The 20,655-nt window shown below is 38.5% G+C and overlaps 1 protein-coding gene across 2 annotated transcripts in view; it reads right to left on the reverse strand.

Moving 5' to 3' along the window:
• Nucleotides 1-9,761: 9,761 nt before the first annotated feature.
• Nucleotides 9,762-20,655, reverse strand: part of LOC127661823 (beta-1,4-N-acetylgalactosaminyltransferase 3-like) — a 39,440-nt gene continuing 28,546 nt past the window's right edge. For both annotated transcript variants that reach the window (XM_052152740.1, XM_052152741.1), the window contains 4 exons: nucleotides 18,929-19,001; nucleotides 17,518-17,671; nucleotides 15,100-15,226; nucleotides 9,762-12,135 (listed from right to left, as the gene is read on the reverse strand). In XM_052152740.1, the coding sequence (XP_052008700.1) occupies nucleotides 12,027-12,135; nucleotides 15,100-15,226; nucleotides 17,518-17,671; nucleotides 18,929-19,001 (463 nt within the window). In that variant the 3' untranslated portion in view covers nucleotides 9,762-12,026. The remainder of the gene's footprint in view (nucleotides 12,136-15,099; nucleotides 15,227-17,517; nucleotides 17,672-18,928; nucleotides 19,002-20,655) is intronic.

The following is a 20,655-nucleotide window of genomic DNA, read 5'->3' on the forward strand; positions in this document are numbered from 1 at the left end:
TACATCAAACAACGATCGACAAGGACTGAACAAAGAACCAGGGTTTAAATACAAGAGGAACAAACAAGGGAATGAGGGACACCTGGGGGGAACAATCAGGGAAGGAGAAGCAATCAGGGGAACACCAATCATAAATAGAAACTACAGAGGACTACAAAAGACCAAACAGGAAACAGGAACTAAACTAAACTTCAAAATGACAGCACAAAACAAAAGACAACAGTGAACATGACAGAATAAAAGAAACTACAAAAACCAAAACAGGAACTAAACTAAACTTCAAAATGACAGCACAAAACAAAAGACAACAATGAACATGACAGAATAAAAGAAGCTACAAAGGACTACAAAACCAAAACAGGAAACAGGAACTAAACTAAACTTCAAAATAACAGTACAAAACCAAAAGACAACAGTGAACGTGACATATGTGTTGTAGTTTATGTGAGCTGTGTGACGTCTCAAACAGGTAGCAGACATTCGGATTATCCGGTTTGTCTGCTTCCTGACCTGGGCCCCAGTTAGTCAAATACTTTCACTATTAAGACTATGAGCCAAATTACTAGAGAGGAGAGCGGCATCTTCCCTGGAGGGATGGAGTCAGTCTCTCTTTAGCAGTTCAGGTCTACCCCAAAAACTCTTCCAATTGTCTATAAATCCTATGCTATTCTCCAGACCCCACTCAGACATCCAGCCATTCAGTGACACAAATCTGGAAATAAAAGATAAAATATTACAGTGTCTGACATTGTTTTTGCAAGTTTACACACCACTTTAACATATTTAGTGTTCTCTGACTGGTGAAGCCCGACATCATTAGTGCTGACATGAATAACAAATTTAAATCTACGTTTAACATTAGCCAGCACATGTAAATTTGATCTGATGTCAGACATGCGAGCCCCAGAAATGCATATAACAATGGTGACTGGAGTCACTATTTCCACGTTGCTTACCATAGAATCACCAATTATTAAAGATCTTTCAATATGATTCTCAATGGGTACTGAGTGGAGAGAATCGATTAGAACCACTAACAGGAATGGGAGAGTGGTGTCGCTTTGCTGAGCGAGTATGCCACCAAGACGTCACCCAAATGTCCTGCTGAGGGGGCAGGTGTGTGTATTGCTCGTACTACCCGCATCCGAAACAGTATCTACCGGCTTCTCTTTCCCACTGACCTCCACTAGCATTCGGATACATGCCTCTAACTCATTAACCTTCTCCATCAGCCTGACAACAACATTATTGAATCCTTTCTACAATGCTCTTCAATTGTGCTACATATATTATTAGGTCATCTACATACTGTATACTTGTGTATTTACATTGCACATCTGCTAAATCTGCTTGCAGCACTCTTAAATATTGAGAGGCTCTCACAATATCCCTGGGGCAACCTGGTGTAGGTATATTGCTGTCCCTCACATGTAAAGGCAAAAATATTTTGTGAATCTGGGTGTATTGGTATGCTAAAGAAAGCCGAGCACAAATCTATTACTGTGTAATATTTAGTCTCTGCTGGAATATTTGACAGCAAAGTGTGTGGGTCTGGCACAGTGGGCATTTCCAATTCAACCACCAGGTTTATAGCGTTTACATTTACATTTATGCATTTGGCAGACGCTTTTATCCAAAGCGACTTACATTACACTTATTACAGGGACAATCCCCCCGGAGCAACCTGGAGTTAAGTGCCTTGCTCAAGGACACAATTGTGGTGGCTGTGGGGATCGAACCAGCAACCTTCTGATTACCAATTTACCAGTTATGTGCATTAGACCACTACACCACTTTAATTTGCCCAGCTGAGACCCACATCTGTAGGGTGCTTTGTCCAGAGGTTTTTTGGTATTTCTTTCTCCAATTCAAGTTTTTGTGTCTCTGTCAGTATGGCTTGCATCACTTTATGGTGTATTCTTCAGCTGTGCCTTTGCTTAGTGATACTTGAGAGATTTGTGTGCATGTTCCATCAGTTGACTTGTGAATGTATGGGATTTCTGTTGGAACCCATTGCATTGTTCTGCTGTTTACATCATTGGCCCTAGGTCTTTGGGTTCATGTCCTTCAGTCGTCATTAAGGATACATGTGGTCTTTCGCGTTCATATCTGTCCCAATATCGCAGTTCACTTGGTAGTTACATTTTTGCTGCCACTCCTTGTGGTCCGATGATGATTTCAGTTGTTCTTAATGTCCATATTTTTCCTTCCATTTGTTCATTCCATATTTATAAAAATCGTTTGTCCAATCCTTCTTCATCATAGTAACTTTTTGTGTGAAAAAGTGTGTTACTTTCTTGTATCCAGCACTTAGAATCTTAGCACTTAGCACTGTTGGTAGCTTTGGATACAACCTTGGTTTTACTTCATTTTTTGGTTTCTCTTTCTCCATTTGTCTATATCCATATTCTTTTTATACTTTGATTCTCTTTTTCTTCCCTTTGTCATCATTTTTGCTTTTTCTAATACTTTCACTCCTTTTATTTTATCTTCATCATAGCTTCCCTTAGCTGGCCATGTGAGTGTCTTTAATCCCCTTTTTCCATTTTATCATCAATTTCTGCTAGCCCTCCTTTTCCCCACTTTACTATGCTGAAATAGGCTTTTAGTTTTATCTTTAGCTCTTCTAAGTATGATTCACCCAACCACGTGAAGAACTATTCTTCGTTTGGTCCCTTTATCAGGGGCAAAATGTCTAGTACCACTTGCTTTGCTCTCACCCTCCTTTTATTTTCACTATTATAGTGACTTTCAAATATTTTACTTAATATACCATCCAAGAACCCTGCGGACCACAGGCTTTTTATCCTTGTCATTAAATTTACTTCATGATATCTGGCTTTTAAATAGATTAAATTATGATATTTTGTTAGTGCAAATAATTTATTTTCTTATTTGCTCCTCAGTTTGCCATTCCTCTCTTCCCGATACTGACAAAAATGTTCTTTCTCTCCAAAAATGAGTTTGCTGTCCTTTAGTTTATTTTGACAACACTTCCTTCTCTGAAAGCAACTCAACAGCGCTATATTCTTCTGTGTCATACATTGGTTTCTATCTTTTATTTAGACAATCTAATAATATTAAACTTAATTTAAAACAATAAAAAGATTACAATATTTTTGAACCCCTTTTATTGTTTCATGTTTTACCTCATATCTATATAATCTCAATTTTATCCATATTGTCAATATAAAACATCAGAATGTAGAATAATCACAATCATTTTGCACCTTTTTATTGCAATATGTTTCTATATTTATATACTCTCCATATTATCCTTATTAATAAAAATCATGAACATGCAAAATGAAATAAAAACACATTTTAAACCTTTAGTTCTTAGACATTTTCAGAAAATAAAAACAATAAAATAAAAATACTTTTAAACCTTTAATTTTTCTATTTTGGTCACACTCACATATACACACAGACCATTCATATATATAGGCATATATGCCTTCTCTGTGCTTCATCTCAGGCTGTACCCTGCTGCGTTTTTTATTTAAGCGGTCTCTCACACGCAACACCCCTGCCTACATTCCTTCACATATATGTCTTCACGTGCAACCCCCCCCCCCTTCCATGGTTCTAGGCTGGGACTCTAACCCCCCTACTTCAGGCTGGGAATCCAACCCCCTGGTATTCATTAGGCAGGCACTCTAACCCCCCTGTCGTGGTTCTAGGCTGGGACTCTAACCCCTGTACTTGAGGCTGGGACTCCAACCCCCCTGGTATTCGTTAGGCTGGGACTCTAACCCCCCTGCCACGGTTCTAGGCTGGGACTCCAACCCCCCTGGTATTTGTTAGGCTGGGACTCTAACCCACCTGCCGTGGTTCTAGGCTGGGACTCCAACCCCCCGTGCCATGGTTCTAGGCTCGGACTCCAAACCCCCTGGTATTCATAAGGCTGGGACTCTAACCCGCCTGCTGCGGTTCTTGGCTGGGACTAACCCCCCTACTTCAGGCTGGGTCTCCAATCCCCTGGTATTAGTATTCACAATATGGTCTTTCATACATTTACACCTTTTACCTCCATCAATTTGATCAATTTAACAATTTGACAGCCTTCACTTACGGTGAGTCAACATATTAGCTTTTATGGACACCCCGGAAAATCAGTCGGGCAGTACTTTATAAAAGGTGTCTGCTTACCTTTGTTTTAAATCAAAGCTCCTCCACTTGATCCGGTGGGCCCTTCCGGCTGCACGCAGCTCCGCCGCAAGATGTTGCCTGTCCCTTCCTGTTCACCAATTATGTCATGGGTTAGTTGACACAAAAATCTGACAAAGTATTATCAAAGACTCTGGAGGCTTTAAAAGTAAATACAGAAAATAAGTTTATTGCAGATCCAATCCTCTCCACAATACACCAACTGAACTGAAACTATGAGTGCTTAAATTCTTATAGGTTAAATACTCCATCACATAATATGTTTATCTGTATTGTTTCAGGTCCACCCTCTTTCGTTCATTAAAGGTTTTTCCTTCTATGGTTGTTTTCCAGATCATATAGTCTGCCTGAGTCATTAGAAAAAACATTTCTTATTCTTGCTCTCCCACCATTATGAATTATTATCCAGCATATCCTTAATAAAGGAGAGACGTTCTCCCACCATCGTTGTTCATCCCTCAAGGACATCTTAAATGTAAATGTGGCAGTCAGCAGATGGGTGTGGGGCACTCCCCACCTCTTACACAGTCACCCTGGCTCACATCATTGTTCACAGTTCTTCATCTGGGTTACATGAGGTTACATATAATACATTTGATTAGATTAGTTTATAAGGAATACATGTTTTAAATCAGCTTTCTCTTCCACATTAAGTTCCTGGATGGGATCTTTCCGAATCTGCTCGACACAGCAGACCATAAGATGGAAATCGAGCAAGCTCACAGGGTTCCTTGTCTGCGATCCGTGGAGCGAGACAGGCCCAGGATGATCAATTCTGGCCAAATTCCTGAGATCATCCGATAAAGATCTTGTGTTATGCAAGGAGTAAAGTAGGGCTTTCTTGGAAGAGCCACAGCATTTTCTTGTTCCCAGACTTTCCGAATTCGATAAGAGAAACGTGATTGATTCAAAGAATGCAAGAAACTTTACATCAACGGAAGGTCGCTTTTGCATTGATATTCTCGGCCAAATTGAGAAAAGATGCTGAGGATGGCCGTAAAACATTCACATGCCCACTGCAAGTGATGTCCTTCATAAAGTCAATGGAGTAAGTCATCTTGTTGCACTCATGTTGCAGCATCAGTGGGTCAGCTCACCAATCATTTGCTTGACTGTTTGAGGAAACTGCACGCTCTTTTTTTTGCTGGTTCCACCTAGCTGCTATGTTTAATAGTGAAAGTAAGAGCATTTCCACGTGTAAAATGCAACGAGAACTTACAGGATTGGGACCAAACAGCCGTGTGGCCAAAAGAATGCCACTTGTTAGTGAGGCTAATCGGGGAAAACTACTTTAATTTGCTAGGGAGCATAAAGATTGGACGGTGGAGCAATGGAAAAATGTCATGTGGTCTGATGAGTCCAGATTTACCCAATTCCAAAGCGACGGGCACGGGCTCTCTGACCGGTCTTCAGCTATGCAGCGATGAAGTGTGTGTTCTGACATCTTTCTATTAGTGATGCTCCGATTGATCGGCCGCCGATCATGATCGGCCGATATTGGCTTTAAATAGCTCAATCGGCAACCCCCAAAAGCGCCGATCAAAAAAGCCGATCACGTGATGTAAATAACTCGCGCAACTTTTCTGCATGTGGCGCGCGCGGGAACACAATAGCAGAGCAGAGCTGGCTAGACAGCAGCAAATTGACTTCTCCTTCTCCCGTCTGGAGGTTTTTCAAAGTGTCAGACAAAGACATAAAATTAGCCATATGCAATACATGTCGTGCTGAAATCCCTCGAGGTGGAATACACCAACGGCATTTTAATACAACCAACATGATTAGGCATCTTCGAACACGCCATACAACCAGGGCCGGTTCTAGACATTTGGAGGCCCTAGGCAAAATGTATGTTGGAGTTCCCCCGCCATGCCCTCCTCCCCTCCACCTTTCAGAATTCACGAGTTCACACTTACATCAAATTAAATAGAGTAAAGATTATGCGTATTTGGCATGCTGTCCAGGGGAGGGCTCCAGGCTCTGAATTTTGGCCAGATTTACACAGTATTACATTGGATTTTGGATTGTGTTGTTTACATGCAATAAGAGATTATTAAAAATCAAAGTGAGGAGATGGGGGCGGTGGAGGGATGCTGATAAACTGTCAATGAACAGAGGTAAGTCTGCAGTATACCTCTTATCTCGTTGATTATCTGAATGTGCTCCTCCCGAACTTTGTTAATAAAACATCATTTAATAAAAAAGACTTGAAAACAAATATGATTCCTAACCATTTTATTTATACAAAACCTGTTATCAGTATTTTTATATTTTTACTTAAATGTGCATATTAATGTAACTTTAAGGTAAACAAAAAAAAAAATCATCTGAAAAGTCTTTTTTTTTTTTTTTTTTAGCAGTCAGGAAGTTTTTTGCAGTAATTTGTTCAGTAATTTATTTATGGTAACACACTAACCCACTATTTGGGATAATGAACAGTTTTGTTTTTGATAGACTAAATATAGTCATATTAGGTATGTATTGTAGAGAAATACCTTATGATACACAAATCAGCTGCTAGTGGAAGTGAAATACAAGTTAATTTCGTCAACTGTAATTGTGTGCTTATTCATATGCTTAAGATTGCATACTTATTTTCAATAAATATTGCAACAGTATTTATGATTGGAAAACGAAAAAAATGAAGTCTATTATGGTCTATAGTCTGTTATGATAGACTAGAGCAGTTAATGTAGGCTAAACATCTGCATTTTAGAAGATATACAGACTGTTTTAAAACATAATAAACAATGCTTTAGTATAGTGCGTTTGCTCTTTGACTGACAAACTTTACTTTTTCTGTAGTATTTTGCGAGTCAGCTCCTGACTAGGGCTGGAAATCGATTCTAAAAGAATCGATTCCTTGATTCAGAGGCGTTAGGAATCAAGATTCTATCCCACAGGTTGTAATCGATTCCATCGAGGAGAATCGACTCCTTTGTAAGATTCAGTTCAACAGTTAATCATGAATTCGCCTCCATCTCTCCAACAGTGACTGGAAGTCCGATTCATTTCCGCGAATCAGACTCTTTCGGACAGTTCATTTAGAACGTATTTCTTTTTTCTAACAAAAGTATGCATTGTAGCTACATACGCTCGGATTCACAGTGTCAGAAGCGAATTCAGTCCATCAACGGTGCTCGCGCTGTTTTGAACTGGAAATAACCGTCAAATGATCCATCTCAAAATGACGCTGATCGTTAGAATCAGTTTATTTTTTACAATACATTACAATCACTCAAAAATAGATGATACCTGAATCACGAGCTGCACTTTCTTTGCGTGCCTGCTTAGCCTTAAGCTTAGCAGCCCCTGAAGGATGAGTCCGTTTCGGCGCCATCAGATAAATTTGCAGAAAAGTTGGATTTTATTCATCTACAATCTCTTCATTCCGAAATTCAGAGGTTGGGAGTGACTCGCATGTAAACGGTGATATTAATTGGTTTAACTACAGGTGAATGACAATTGTTATATCCAATGGACAAACAGCATAGTATTTTGCTGCTCTTGATTGGTGGATAAGCATGTGTATGTTTTGGAGGCCCCGCCTCCAAGGCCGAGGCCCTAGGCAACTGCCTAGTTCACCTATAGGTAGCGCCGGCCCTGCATACAACAGCTGAATATGCAGAGTATGAGAGACTAAACCAGCCGACGCAAACATCCCCATCCCTCAATCAGCCGACTGTGAGTGATGCCTTTAAACGACGTGAACCATACAGCCGGGATAGTAAGAGATGGAAAGACATCACGTCCAGTATCATGGAATTAATTTGCCTCGACGAACAACCTCTATCCGTTGTGGAGGATAAAGGGTTCCGTCGCCTGCTAACCTGCCTTGATCCACGATACGACCCCCCAAGAAGGAAATATCTAACTGATGTGTGTCTCCCCGCGTTGTACAAATCCGTGCCCACACACATTGACAAGCTTCTGAATTATAGCGTACATATTAGCTTCACAAGCGATATATGGAGTGCAGACGCCTGTCCAATGTCCCTGCTAAGCTTAACAGCGCACTTTATTGACTCAAACTTCAAAAGACACAACATTGTGCTACACTGTCAGGATTTCACGGGGTCACATTCTGCGGAGGCTTTGGTGAACGCATTTAGCGGCATGTTTCAGTCATGGGGGATCCAAAAAGTGAAAATCCACGCAATTCTAACCGACAACGCCAAAAACATGCAGAAAGCATGAACAAATGCAGAGATGCTCATAGTCATCAAGAGAAACTTGCCTTTAGTTTATGATTGAGACCTGAATGATTTTGTCCTTTTTGAGGCCAAGCAAGTTTTTGTTTGAAACATTTTGTGGCCAATTGTTTTTATTACATTAAAAAACACTACATTTTACAAGTAGCCTGGGCCTAAATGTGACCTCATCCTATCCCAAGTTCATGTGGGTTGGTAACTATCTGCTTGGCCTCCTTTTGTTTCTCTGCCTTGTTATTTATGAAGGATGGCATTGGCTTACAGTAGCTAATCTAGCTATACATTATTTTATTTTTGGATCTGATGTAGTTAGTTCCTCAACTACATCCATTGTAGTCTGCCTGACCCCTCTTTGTTTTGAAAAATGTTACTCTGCCTTGTTTGGAAAAGATGGCATACAGTAGCCTTATGTTATCTTGTTTTCTAACTACAATCAAATAAACATTGGTGGTTCTTTAAGATTTTCTTGACTCTAGCATATTTCTACTGATAAAAGATTCCCATTCCCCTGCCATTCTGTGATCGGCAGTGATCGGCAGATCATGATTTTGGTGATCGGCCCCAAAAATGCTAATCGGAGCATCACTACTTTCTATCATGGCCAACCCATGGCTTCCCACGTGCCTTGTCGCATCAATGAGCATGGAGCGCCCATGACCCTGTCGCCAGTTCACCAGTTGTCCTTCCTTGGCCCACTTTTGGTAGGTACTAACCACTGCATACTGAGAACACCCCACAAGACCTGCCGTTTTAGAGATTCTCAGACCAGTCTTGTCAAAGTCGCTTGCCCATTTTCCTGCTTCCAACACATGAAATTCAAAGAACTGTCTGTTCACTTGCTGCCTAATATGTCCCACCCCTTGACAGGTGCCATTGTGAAGATATAATCAATGTTATTCACTTCCCCTGTCAGTGGTTTTAATGTTGTGGCTGATCAAGGTAAAAAAAGAAAAGTGTTATCTGAGCTGTCAAAAACATCTTGAGTTTGGGATGAGTTTGCTCAATGTAAACTGTACTTCGCAGATAGCTACAAAACGTTCTGGTATCCTTGCACAGAGTTTAAATGGTTGAAATATTGGATATAATTTTGCATAGACATGGTCTCATGTTTAAACACTTCACGTTTAAGTCTTGTGGCTATATTTTCTCAAGCATTTTAACGTTTATCCTGGTGCCTTGCCTTGTTGAAAGTCATTCATAACAATCATTCATTTTCTCTTCCAATCACAAACAAGACAACACTTCATCTTCGAGGGCATAAAGACACTAACAGACGACCGTTGTGAGCATGGATTTGAAGAGGAACACAGCACAGCTTTGTGTGGTTGCTCTATTTTGAGTGACTGTTGTACAGTAAATACACACAATTCAGCAAAACTGGAACCTGAAAAACATTTTATTTTAAGGTTGTTGATCTGCATAAACAACTAATTATTAAGGTCATTTGTGCTTTTCTGCTTGCAAGAAGATTCTTCACATACAAAATGTGGCACAATAAATAAACAGCACGTTTTTGTTTTTACAGCATCACAGTAAGAACTGTTAGCATTACATTTCCATAGGCCAGTCACAAAATGACAGCAACTTTTCAAGCATAAGTAACCATAAAAAAAGAATCTTCATAAAAAATAGTGCCAAAATGCCTATACAAAAGAGTGTACAGCAGCACTAGTTTTACATAGCAGAAGGCACTTACTGTATGAGCGAGCATGGCATACGTCAACTTTCAATGGGCAAAACTAGCCAGTAATTCATCAAAGTATTAATTCATAACACAAACCGAACCCTAATAGAATAGAACAGACACCCAAGCCACTGTCAACATGATCAAAAGTATCTGTGGCATGATGTTGATTACCACACAAAATACTTCTTTAAAAAACAGAAAAAAGAAGAAGCAGCAAAAATGGAGGTTACAGAGTGACACTTACAATACAAGTGAATGGGGGCCAATTTTTGGAGGGTTTAAAAGGCAGAAATGTGAAGCTTATCATTTTATAAAAGCACATACATTGATTCTTCTGTTATAACTCGTGTATTATTTGAGCTAAAGTGGTTTAAAATCGTCATTTTACAGTCGTTTTAGGGTTTGTTGACATTATGTCATCATGGCACCAAAGTTATAAAATTTATATACGTAACATTACACAGAAAAGGAAAGTGATTTATCACAGTAAATTCATGTTAACACATATACCGTTTATGTCTCGTGGATATACTTTTGAAACGGTGAGTACGTTAACGTTTACGGATTGACCCCCCATTCACTTCCATTGTAAGTGTCTTTTTTAAAAGAAAAGGGGGGACGAGTCGAAATACATTTTTGTGTAATCAAAATTACGTAGATTGAGCTTAACTTGTATTAAAACCGGAATTCCTTTAATGCCTCTATGAAATTGCGAATTCCTAAATAAAATGTAAAGAAATTTGGATTTTGCATCCAAAAAGTTTTTTTCTTAAAGGGGTACCTATTTTAGGATCATTGAAATGTTTTGGCATAATTTTTTTCATGTCAGTAAGTACAGTTTCCATCAACATCATTACCATAATGTGTCTAGACATTTTATTTTGATTTGTTTTTTGTAATTCCCCTTATTCTTAAAAGGTGACTCACTACATTATCATTTGTAATCAGAGTATTTTTTTTTTTTCATTTGCAATTACTGTAATAGAACCATTTATTTTTAACAGTATTATTGCAGTACAACAAATACTAACATGACACATAAATACTTTTTCAAATGTAAAAATAATACAATTGTTATCGCATTACAATAATAAGTAGTTTTGGGAGGAATGATGTGCTTAATTGCAATGCAAAACATCTAAATGAACCAAAAATAGGCTTAATTATCTTCAAAACAAAATGTTAATTTATTATTTCATTCTTTTGATGTTGGAGTTCTGACAGAACGGCATTAAATAATATCAGACTGTCAAACTAACATTGAATGACGTCGACAGTCAAATATAAATGGACCGAACGGCTCTTCTCTGGTAATATTACACATCTCTTTGGTTTGACCATTGATTCTTTCAGTCCTGAAGAGGTCACACAGTGTAAAACACATAACAGTGTGCTAAGTCGAACCCCGAACCCAAAGACCCATAGCTACCTGAATAAATACACATTTTCTCATTATATACACATCACATTTCTGTCTGTCGAAACAGAATACTCGTATTTAGCCAGACAAAATAGTGATAACAAGAGCAAAACACTTCATTAACAATGATGCACTGACCAGTACAGTGTCACTGTTTTTCCTCAGTTTCCTTTGGTCAGTTTAGTTTGTGTGTCCTTGATGGTGATTGTAGTTTTCAATGGAGCAAACAGTTTATTGCAGTCAAACGCCACCCCTGGGAATGATCCAATAGCAGCCGTAGAGGTCAGGATATAAATGTGTTTTGTGTTATTTACTGTATCTTCTCCGCAACTTTAGCATCACATAAGTCTCCTCCTTGAGTCCCTGGGCATGTTTCCACCACTAATAACCTTAAAATCACCTTCAAAAAGCTGTGATGGATGGATGCCGTTGACCAATCACAATTCAGAAATACCCTGAGGCTCACCGAATGTCACCTGCCAGATGCTGTTTTAAAGTGCCATGTAACAGTTGCTTAGCAGCAGCGACACTGTTGGACCAGTTACGTGTTGCGAAAGGTCTGGCGGTTCCACATTCCTCGCTTTGAGTGAAAGTGATGGAAGAAGTTCCTCAGATAGATTCGTTCCACCTCCAAACCTCCCTCTAGGATCCTTGAGACAATAGATAAGAGAGTGCACTTTACTTTTTTACTCACTTTCTTTACTACCAAAGATACGCAGCCGCAAACAAAACATACTTGAAGGAACAGTTCGCCTCATTTACTCACCCTCATGTGGTGCCAAACCCATTTGACTAATGCGAAACACAAATGGAGATGTTTTTTTCAATACAATGGTAGTGGAGTGATTCACTTTAAAGATTAAAAAGGACCCAAAAGAATCATAATAGCGGTTCAAATTAGATGTGCATCATGTTCAAAGTCTTCTAAAAGCATACAGTAAATGATTAACCCTATAACACCACCAGTATCAAATTTAATATGGTATTTTTGAAAGACTGTGCATCATTGACATAATAAAAGTTTTGCCGAAAATCCTGTTGTCTGCAATGTACAGTAGTGGCCAAAAATATTGGCACCCTTGGTAAATATAAGCAAAGCAGTCTGTGAAAATAAATCTGCATTGTTTATTCTTTTGATCTTTCGTTAAATAACATTACAAAAATCTAAACTTTAATTTAAGTAAAACAATTGAAACGGGAAATATCTCATTATTAAATATTTTTCTCCAAAACACATGGGCCATAATTATTGGTACCCTTTTATTCAATACATTTTTCAGCCTCACTTTGCCAAGATAACAGCTCTGAGTCTTCTCCTATAATGCATAATGAGGTTGGAGAACACATAGCAAGAGATCTGATACCATTCCTCCATACAGAATCTCTCCAGATCCTTCAAATACAGAGGACCATGCTGGAGGACTCTCCTCTTCAGGTCACCCCACACATTTTCTATGGGGTTCAGGTCAGGGGACTGGGATGGCCATGGCAAAACCTTGATGTTGATTTTGATGTTTGTTTTGGATAATTGTTCTGCTGTAATATCCAATTGTAATTGCCCATTGTAAGCCAGGTTCAGATTTTTTATCTGTTGGTATATGATAGAGTCCATGATGCCATGTATCCCCACAACATTAAAGATCCATCACCGAATTTAACTGTGGGCATTGGGTACATATTCATCTCAGTGTGCGCCAAAGCCATCTCTGGGGTTTGCTGCCAAAAAGCAATTTTTTTGTTTCATCTAAACACAGAACCCGGTCGTATAAGTTCCAGTAGTGTCTGGCAAACTGAAGACGCATGAGTTTGTTGTTGGATGAGAGCAGAGGCTTTTTTTCTTGAAACCATCCGAAACAACTTAGAGATATAGGTGGTCTCTTTTTTTATTTTTATTATTCTTTATTTTTAGACTTTCTGGACCCAAGACCTGACTAATTTATGCAATTCTCCAGCTGTGTTACTTGGAGATTCTTTGGCCACTTGAACCATCCTCCTCACTGTGCGTGGAGACAATATAGACACACGTCCTCTTCCAGGACGATTCTTAAGATCTCCAATTGATTGGCCACTTCTTAATTATTGCCTTGATGGTGGAAATGGTCATTTTCAATGCTTGGGCTATTTTTTTATAGCCATTTTCTTATAGCCACTTCACATTTTTTGAAGCTCAACAACCTTTTGCCACACATCAGAACTTTATTCTTTAGTCTAACTGACTGTGATTGATGATTAAGGGAATTTGGCCTGTGTGTTACCTTTCAATTTCTCCTATTTCAATTAAAGGTTTGATTTTTGTGATTCTTTTTTAATTAAAGATCAAAGGATAAACAATGCAGATTTTCTTTCACAGACTGCTTTGCTCATATTTACCAAGAGCGCCAATATTTTTGGCCACCACTGTAATAGATGTCTGCTTCCCTCTGGTGGACATTTCCAGGAATTTCTTGATGGAAAATGTTTTTTTAGATTTTCCAAATATGTCTGCTTTTGCATTGCATGAACTCATTTGTTTATGTGAAATATTTGCTTATTTTAATGAAGTAAAAGTGACCGTAATCATTATATTGTTACTGATATTTTAATATAAGTATTTGCTGAATATAAGCAACTTGTGCTTGGTTAAAATGTAGTATATTATTTTATTAAAGAAAACCCATTGAAATCCATGGGATATAACATAAAACAAAAGGCAAAAGGGTTTGGTATCAAATATCTTTGGCGTTTGATATCAAAGGTCTTACTAAAGGGAAAAAAAAAAGATCTAATGTGAATTTTCTTGATAGAATTAATTATAAAATATAATCGTGACTAGTGCATCTAATGGCTAGAAATACCATTTTACCTTGACATAATGCTAAATGTTCACAAAGCAATTTTCTGATTTCAACTATTTGTACACAACAACATCTTCTGATCGTTTGTGGATTCTGCTCATAGAATGAGGCAGAAAATATTTTATTTGTAGCTTTCTATATGCAGCTACAGGCTACATTGGTTAGAATTTCTCATATAAGCATCTTTTATCTTTGTAAAAAAAAATGTAATAAATAAAAGGCATTAAAAATTGACAAACCATATAGCCTTGTACTAGTGTATTTATTGGCTTTATATTTCATCTGTCAGAGCGTTTCAAACTCTTTTTATTGCTATAGATTCTCAATGGCATCAGGTCCTCATTTTCAATCATAAGCGCATGAGAGCGCCCTCTGTCTGCTTGTATGACTGTAAACACGTCATAAGAAAGTGTTTCACTTAACTGGCGGTTTAAACACTCCTCAGATCGATTCATTCAAAAGCATAAATGTTTTCCAACTGAATAGACTAAATATAACACAAATCAAATGACAAATAAAATGCAAAGTAATCTCTTCAGTAATCAAAATACTTTTTGTAAGTAATTGTATTATGATAACCAGTTAAGTTTGAACTGTAGTGGAATACAGTTACTCGTATTTTGTATTTTAAATGCGTAACGTTGTTACATGTATTCCGTTACTCTCCAACCCTATTCATACTGGTTAGGAACGACATGAGGGTGAGTAAATGATGACAGAATTTTCATTTTTGGGGTGAACATTCCCTTTAATATAGGCCTGTGTATTACTGTATCTGACCTGTCCAGTAGTTCCCAGTCTTCTCCACCCCAGCGGTCAGTGAATTCTTTGGTGTTCATGCCCCCAATAGATTCCAGGTCTGATTTATAGATGCCCAGAAGTCCAAAGCCATTCACCTCCCAATAACCTGCACAATAAACACACAGAGAGTCTACAATGTATTTGAGAGTCTATGCTCAAACAACAGAAGTTGATTGCAACAGTTGCAATGGGCCGTTTTTGGAAAAATGTGAAATGGTGTCAAAAATGTGATTATCAGACATTGTGTTTTCTATTGTTTTTGAAAGAAAGTCTCAGCTCGTGAAATTCTATCTATTAATATTAGGGTTAGTTCTTAGCAAGTTATATATAGATTATATTTTTTTACTGATGTAATGCATCATGTACCATGATTAATTACAATTAATCAGAGAAACTGTGCGATTAGTTTCGATTAACATCCCAATTTGAGCAGGGGACCTGGTTAGCTCAGTGAGTATTGATGCTGACTACCACACCTGGAGTCACGAGTTTGAATCCAGGGCGTGCTGAGTGACTCCAGCCAGGTCTCCTAAGCAACCAAATTGGCCCAGTTGCTAGGGAGGGTAGGGTCACATGAGGTAACCTCCTCGTAGTCACGATTTGTGGTTCTTGCTCTCAATGGGGCGTGTGGTGAGTTGTGTGTGGATTGCGGAGAGTAGCATGAGCCTCCACATGCTGTGAGTCTCCGCAGTGTCATGCACAACGAGTCATGTGATAACATGCGCGGATTGACGGTCTCAGAAGTGGAGGCAACTGTGACTTGTCCTCCGGCACACAGATTGAGGCGAGTAACCGCGCCACCACGAGGACCTACTAAGTAGTGGGAATTGGGCTTGCCAAATTGGGGAGAAAAGGGGATACTTTTATTTATTTAAAAAGCTCAGGTGGGACTTGTGATAGAGTTCAAGTATATTTCAGCCTATGTAAGTGCATTTTAATTACCACAGAAGCATGTCAAGTCTTAACTATCACCAAAACGCAGAATGAGACGTTTTTGTCTGCAATCGCTTTTCATGTTGAATTCATGAGCGTGGCTTAACGACAGCAGAAACAAGTGTATAGCTGCCGGCTGATTAATATTGTGGAGGATGAGTTTAAGAGATATGTAATGAAAATTCAGGAAACTGCGTTGAGTTGGTCCATCCAGATGCAGTACTAACATTTAGGTATATAACCCTGAAAACAAAAAGTAATAGAGTATGTGATGATATGCTCGAGGAACTTGCAAACTTTAAGCCCATAACATTTGCAAAACTCTTTTAGAAACAATGCCATGAACCTTGCAAACTTTGGCAAATCTAGCATCAATTTTTCTCGTATTAAGCAATTTTGGCCTATTTACACCCTCATACAGTATCTTCTAAACTACCTTAACATACCTGACGAATCAACAATAGGCTACTAAACTGTCAACCGTACACAATGAGCATCAACCTATGGAAAGCCACAAGGTAATTAAAAACGTTTTTTTTTGTCCATAGTATAAAAAGCACACAACTTCTGAACTTTGAGGGCACCGGAGGCGGAGACAAACGTTTGTGGGACCTTTTTAGCTAGTTTTTAGTTTCTGTAATATTCAAAGATTTACTATATAAAATGTCACCCCACCGATGTAACATTATGATATTTCATTAAAGGATGGCTCTGAATCTCCACTGACCCTAGAACCGTTAATGAACATTGAATTAATTTATTATGCACATGTATATGCACACACACTGAACATGCAAAATAAAACTGATATCACTAGAAAGCTGAGATCTTCCTTTTAACTTTAGTGTATAAATCTCAAAATGTGATTCAGGGTCAATATGACTCAAAATGATGGAGCCTATATACAGTATACCACTTATGTGTGCGTGTGTGTGTGTGTGTGTAAAATTGTTTATTATTATAAATATTATTATATCATATTTATTATTAGATTATTGCCTGATAATCATACCTTATCAACAGAAGTGCATTTTACAAAAATGTACTGACAACTTTGTCAATGGGTAATGTACACTTTGTTTTGTGTGTGTGTGTGTGTGTGTGTGTGTGTGTGTGTGTGTGTGTGTGTACATTTTGTATAAATGTTTATTTAATTTCAAGCAATTTTATTTGTGCCACATCTGATATCATTAAATTGACATTTTGTTATGCTGAATGGTATCAGATGCAATGAAAGTGAATGGAGACTGAGACTAAAATACTGTCTAATATCTCCTTTTGTGTACCACGGAAGAAAGTAAGTCACACAACAACATGAGGGTGAGTAAATGCTGGCAGAAATGTAAATTTGGGTGAACTATCACTTTAATGCAATCTGCCTGCTCTCTAGATATCAGCTGTTGAAAAACCCATATCGACAACTAGTTTTCTGTTCATATAAACAAGTGTGCATCTTGTGTTTACCATCAGGTTCCAGCGGTGAAGCACCACAGTTGAGTCTCATGACTATAGGAGCAAAAGCCATGCGTCCCTCCACGCAGTGTTTCCTTACAGTATCAATGAAGCCAGTCGGAAAATGAATGTGCAGATCACAGAGAAACACAATACTGTGATCATCCTGACAGAAAACAGAAAGAGTGTTATAAGCATTCAAGAATCTATTCCCATAAGTTGAAGTGTGTAATTTCTGCATCACTGTTGAGCCGATGTTGCTGTGTTGGCTTAGATGGGATGCACAAACAAACAGAGCAATGTTTTGATAGCGCCGCGAGTCACAGGCCAGGGTCTGTTCCAAAACTGAGAAACTGTTGACCTCATTTGGATGGATGGATGGATGGATGGATGGATGGATGGATGGATGGATGGATGGATGGATGGATGGATGGATGGATGGATGGATGGATGGATGGATGGATGGATGGATGGATGGATGGATGGATGGATGGATGGATGGATGGATGGATGGATGGATGGATGGATGGATGGATGGATGGATGGATGGATGGATGGATGGATGGATGGATGGATGGATGGATGGATGGATGGATGGATGGATGGATACAGACAGACAGATCATGTTAGGAGCTACTTTTAACCTTTTTTGTGAATAAGGGCCCAGGTTGCAAAGGACTTCGTGTGAATGCTACATTAATTTTGATAATTCCAGACTGTTCTGCACGAAGCAAAGTTTTGGCGCTTGATGAACGGTGAGCCACTGTTTTTTCCCTTCAGCTCTGGTGTGCTGTAAACTGTGTATGTTTACGAATGTTTCCTACGATTCTTACATAAATACAGCCTATTTGTAGGACTTGCTTGGAGAAAAAAATGATAGAGTGAACGATTTCAGGTTCGGCCTTAAAATCTGACGTACCGTTTGGGAAGGGTTGGGTCACATGGCCTCGGGTACTCTGAAAGCTCCACATGTCATTCTAAAAAGCACACAGGAGACTCGACTTTTCATTACTGAATGGATTATATGTATATTTATTTATATTGTTATTATATTTTATTAAAAAAATATAATCTTGATTTGTCCATTAACTTGGATTTATTATTCCACCAAGCATAGTGGGATCGCCAACCCGGGGAAGGCTAAATACGATGATATCTTCAAATTTGGCCAATACGACATATCTTAGAAAGGCTTCAAATTGGGAGCGTGCACCTATGATGCCTTAAAATTCTGCCTCCAGAGGAAGCTTATGTTTTGGAACAGACCCACAGTGTTACACTTTTAGGGGAAAAACAACCTACATATGGCTTACTTATGGTCTCTACATATTAAGTGGAGTTACAAGAAATAGTGGAAAATACACACTTCACATTTGAATATTAAATCTTGGTTGAGTGGGCAAAAATACTTTCTAAAACTCACAGTAATAAGGTTTATTCCAGCCTGTAGCCCAGCAGATCTCTCAAAGCTTCCTCTTAACCGGAGGTACTGATACCTAAACAATGACACATACACAAAGTGCACAGAGAGAGAGCCAGCATGAGGTCTTGAGAAACAATCATATACATATGTATAGCTGGCACCAACAATTATTCATACGATTATCCAAACAGCAAATCGTGTGGCAGCAGTGCAGTGCATAAAACCATGCAGATACGGGTCAGGGGCTTGAAAAATTTTTATCTCAGTGATATGAATCATGGCATGATTGTTGAGTATTTTTGTAAATGCTGATCTGGATTTTCACACACAACAGACTCTAGAATTTCTCAGAATGGTGCCAAAAACAAAAAAACATCCATTTAGCAGCAGTTCTGCAGACAGAATAGCCTCGTTGATTATAGGACAACACAGAATGGTCAGACTGGTTTGAACTGACAAAGTCTACGGTAACTCGGATAACCACTCTGTACAATTGTGGTGAGAAGAACATCATCTCAATGCTATTCTGAGATGCGGGTTGGTGCGGTTTTGGCGGCACGAGGTGGACCTACACAATATTAGGCAGGTGGTTTTAATGTTATGGCTGATCGGTGTACACACACATACATATATATATATATATATATATATATATATATATATATATATATATATATACACATACACACACACACACACACTACTGTGGAAAAGTTTTAGGCACTTGTGAAAAATGATGCATAGTGAGGATGTCTTCAAAATGAATGACATAAATCGTTTTTATTTATCACTTAATATCATACAAAGTCCAGTTAACATAAAAGAGTTAAATCAATATTCAGTGTGACCACCTTTGCCTTCAAAACAGTACCAATTCTCCTAGATACACATGGACACAATTTTTCTTTGTTGTTGGCAGATAGGATGTCCCAAGCTTCTTGGAGAATTCACCACCGTTCTTCTATCTATTTCTCAATTGCTTCTGTCTCTTTATGTAATCTCAGACTGACTTAATGTTCAGTGGGGGGCACTGTGGGGGCAATGCCATCTCTTGCAGGGCTCCCTGTTCTTCTATACTAGTCTTTTCTATTTGCAAAAGAAATGAGAGTCTAAAATGTATATTTCCTATTGACACACTAAAGCTGAAGATATACATAACTATCTTAAGACAAATGTTTTTGCGAATCATCTTAAGTGCCTTAAACTTTTGCACAGTACTGTGTGTGTGTGTATGTATGTATGTATGTATATATATATATATTTTAGGGGGTTCCTGTAGCTCAACTGGTTCCCAGGGATACGTCAAACTGATAAAATGTATATACCGAATGTACTTTAAATCGCTTTAGATATAAGTGTCTGCCAAATGCATAAATGTAAATTGTAATGTAAATGGGAGACCAGGGCTAGTTGTCACTTTTTTTACACTTCAGGAGTTATTTTGAGTCAATTTCTGCATATCCACATAGCTTGAAATCTTGCCTACAAAAAAACGACTGCACTTTACTACTGAATGTAAAGCTAATGAACATTTTTACCATTATTGCCCAGATAAAAATAATAATAATGTGACAACATGCCCCAATGGCTGGACATGTTACCATCCTATATGGGGTATGTTGTCACATTGGGTTACATGTAAACATCGGGGTCTCCACCACCACCACCAATCACAACCACCAAAACAAAAATCAACAAACCTCTTTAAATCTGCATCTCCAATAAAC

Source organism: Xyrauchen texanus, chromosome 21 (genome assembly GCF_025860055.1).
Source record: "Xyrauchen texanus isolate HMW12.3.18 chromosome 21, RBS_HiC_50CHRs, whole genome shotgun sequence".
NCBI lineage: Eukaryota > Metazoa > Chordata > Actinopteri > Cypriniformes > Catostomidae > Xyrauchen > Xyrauchen texanus.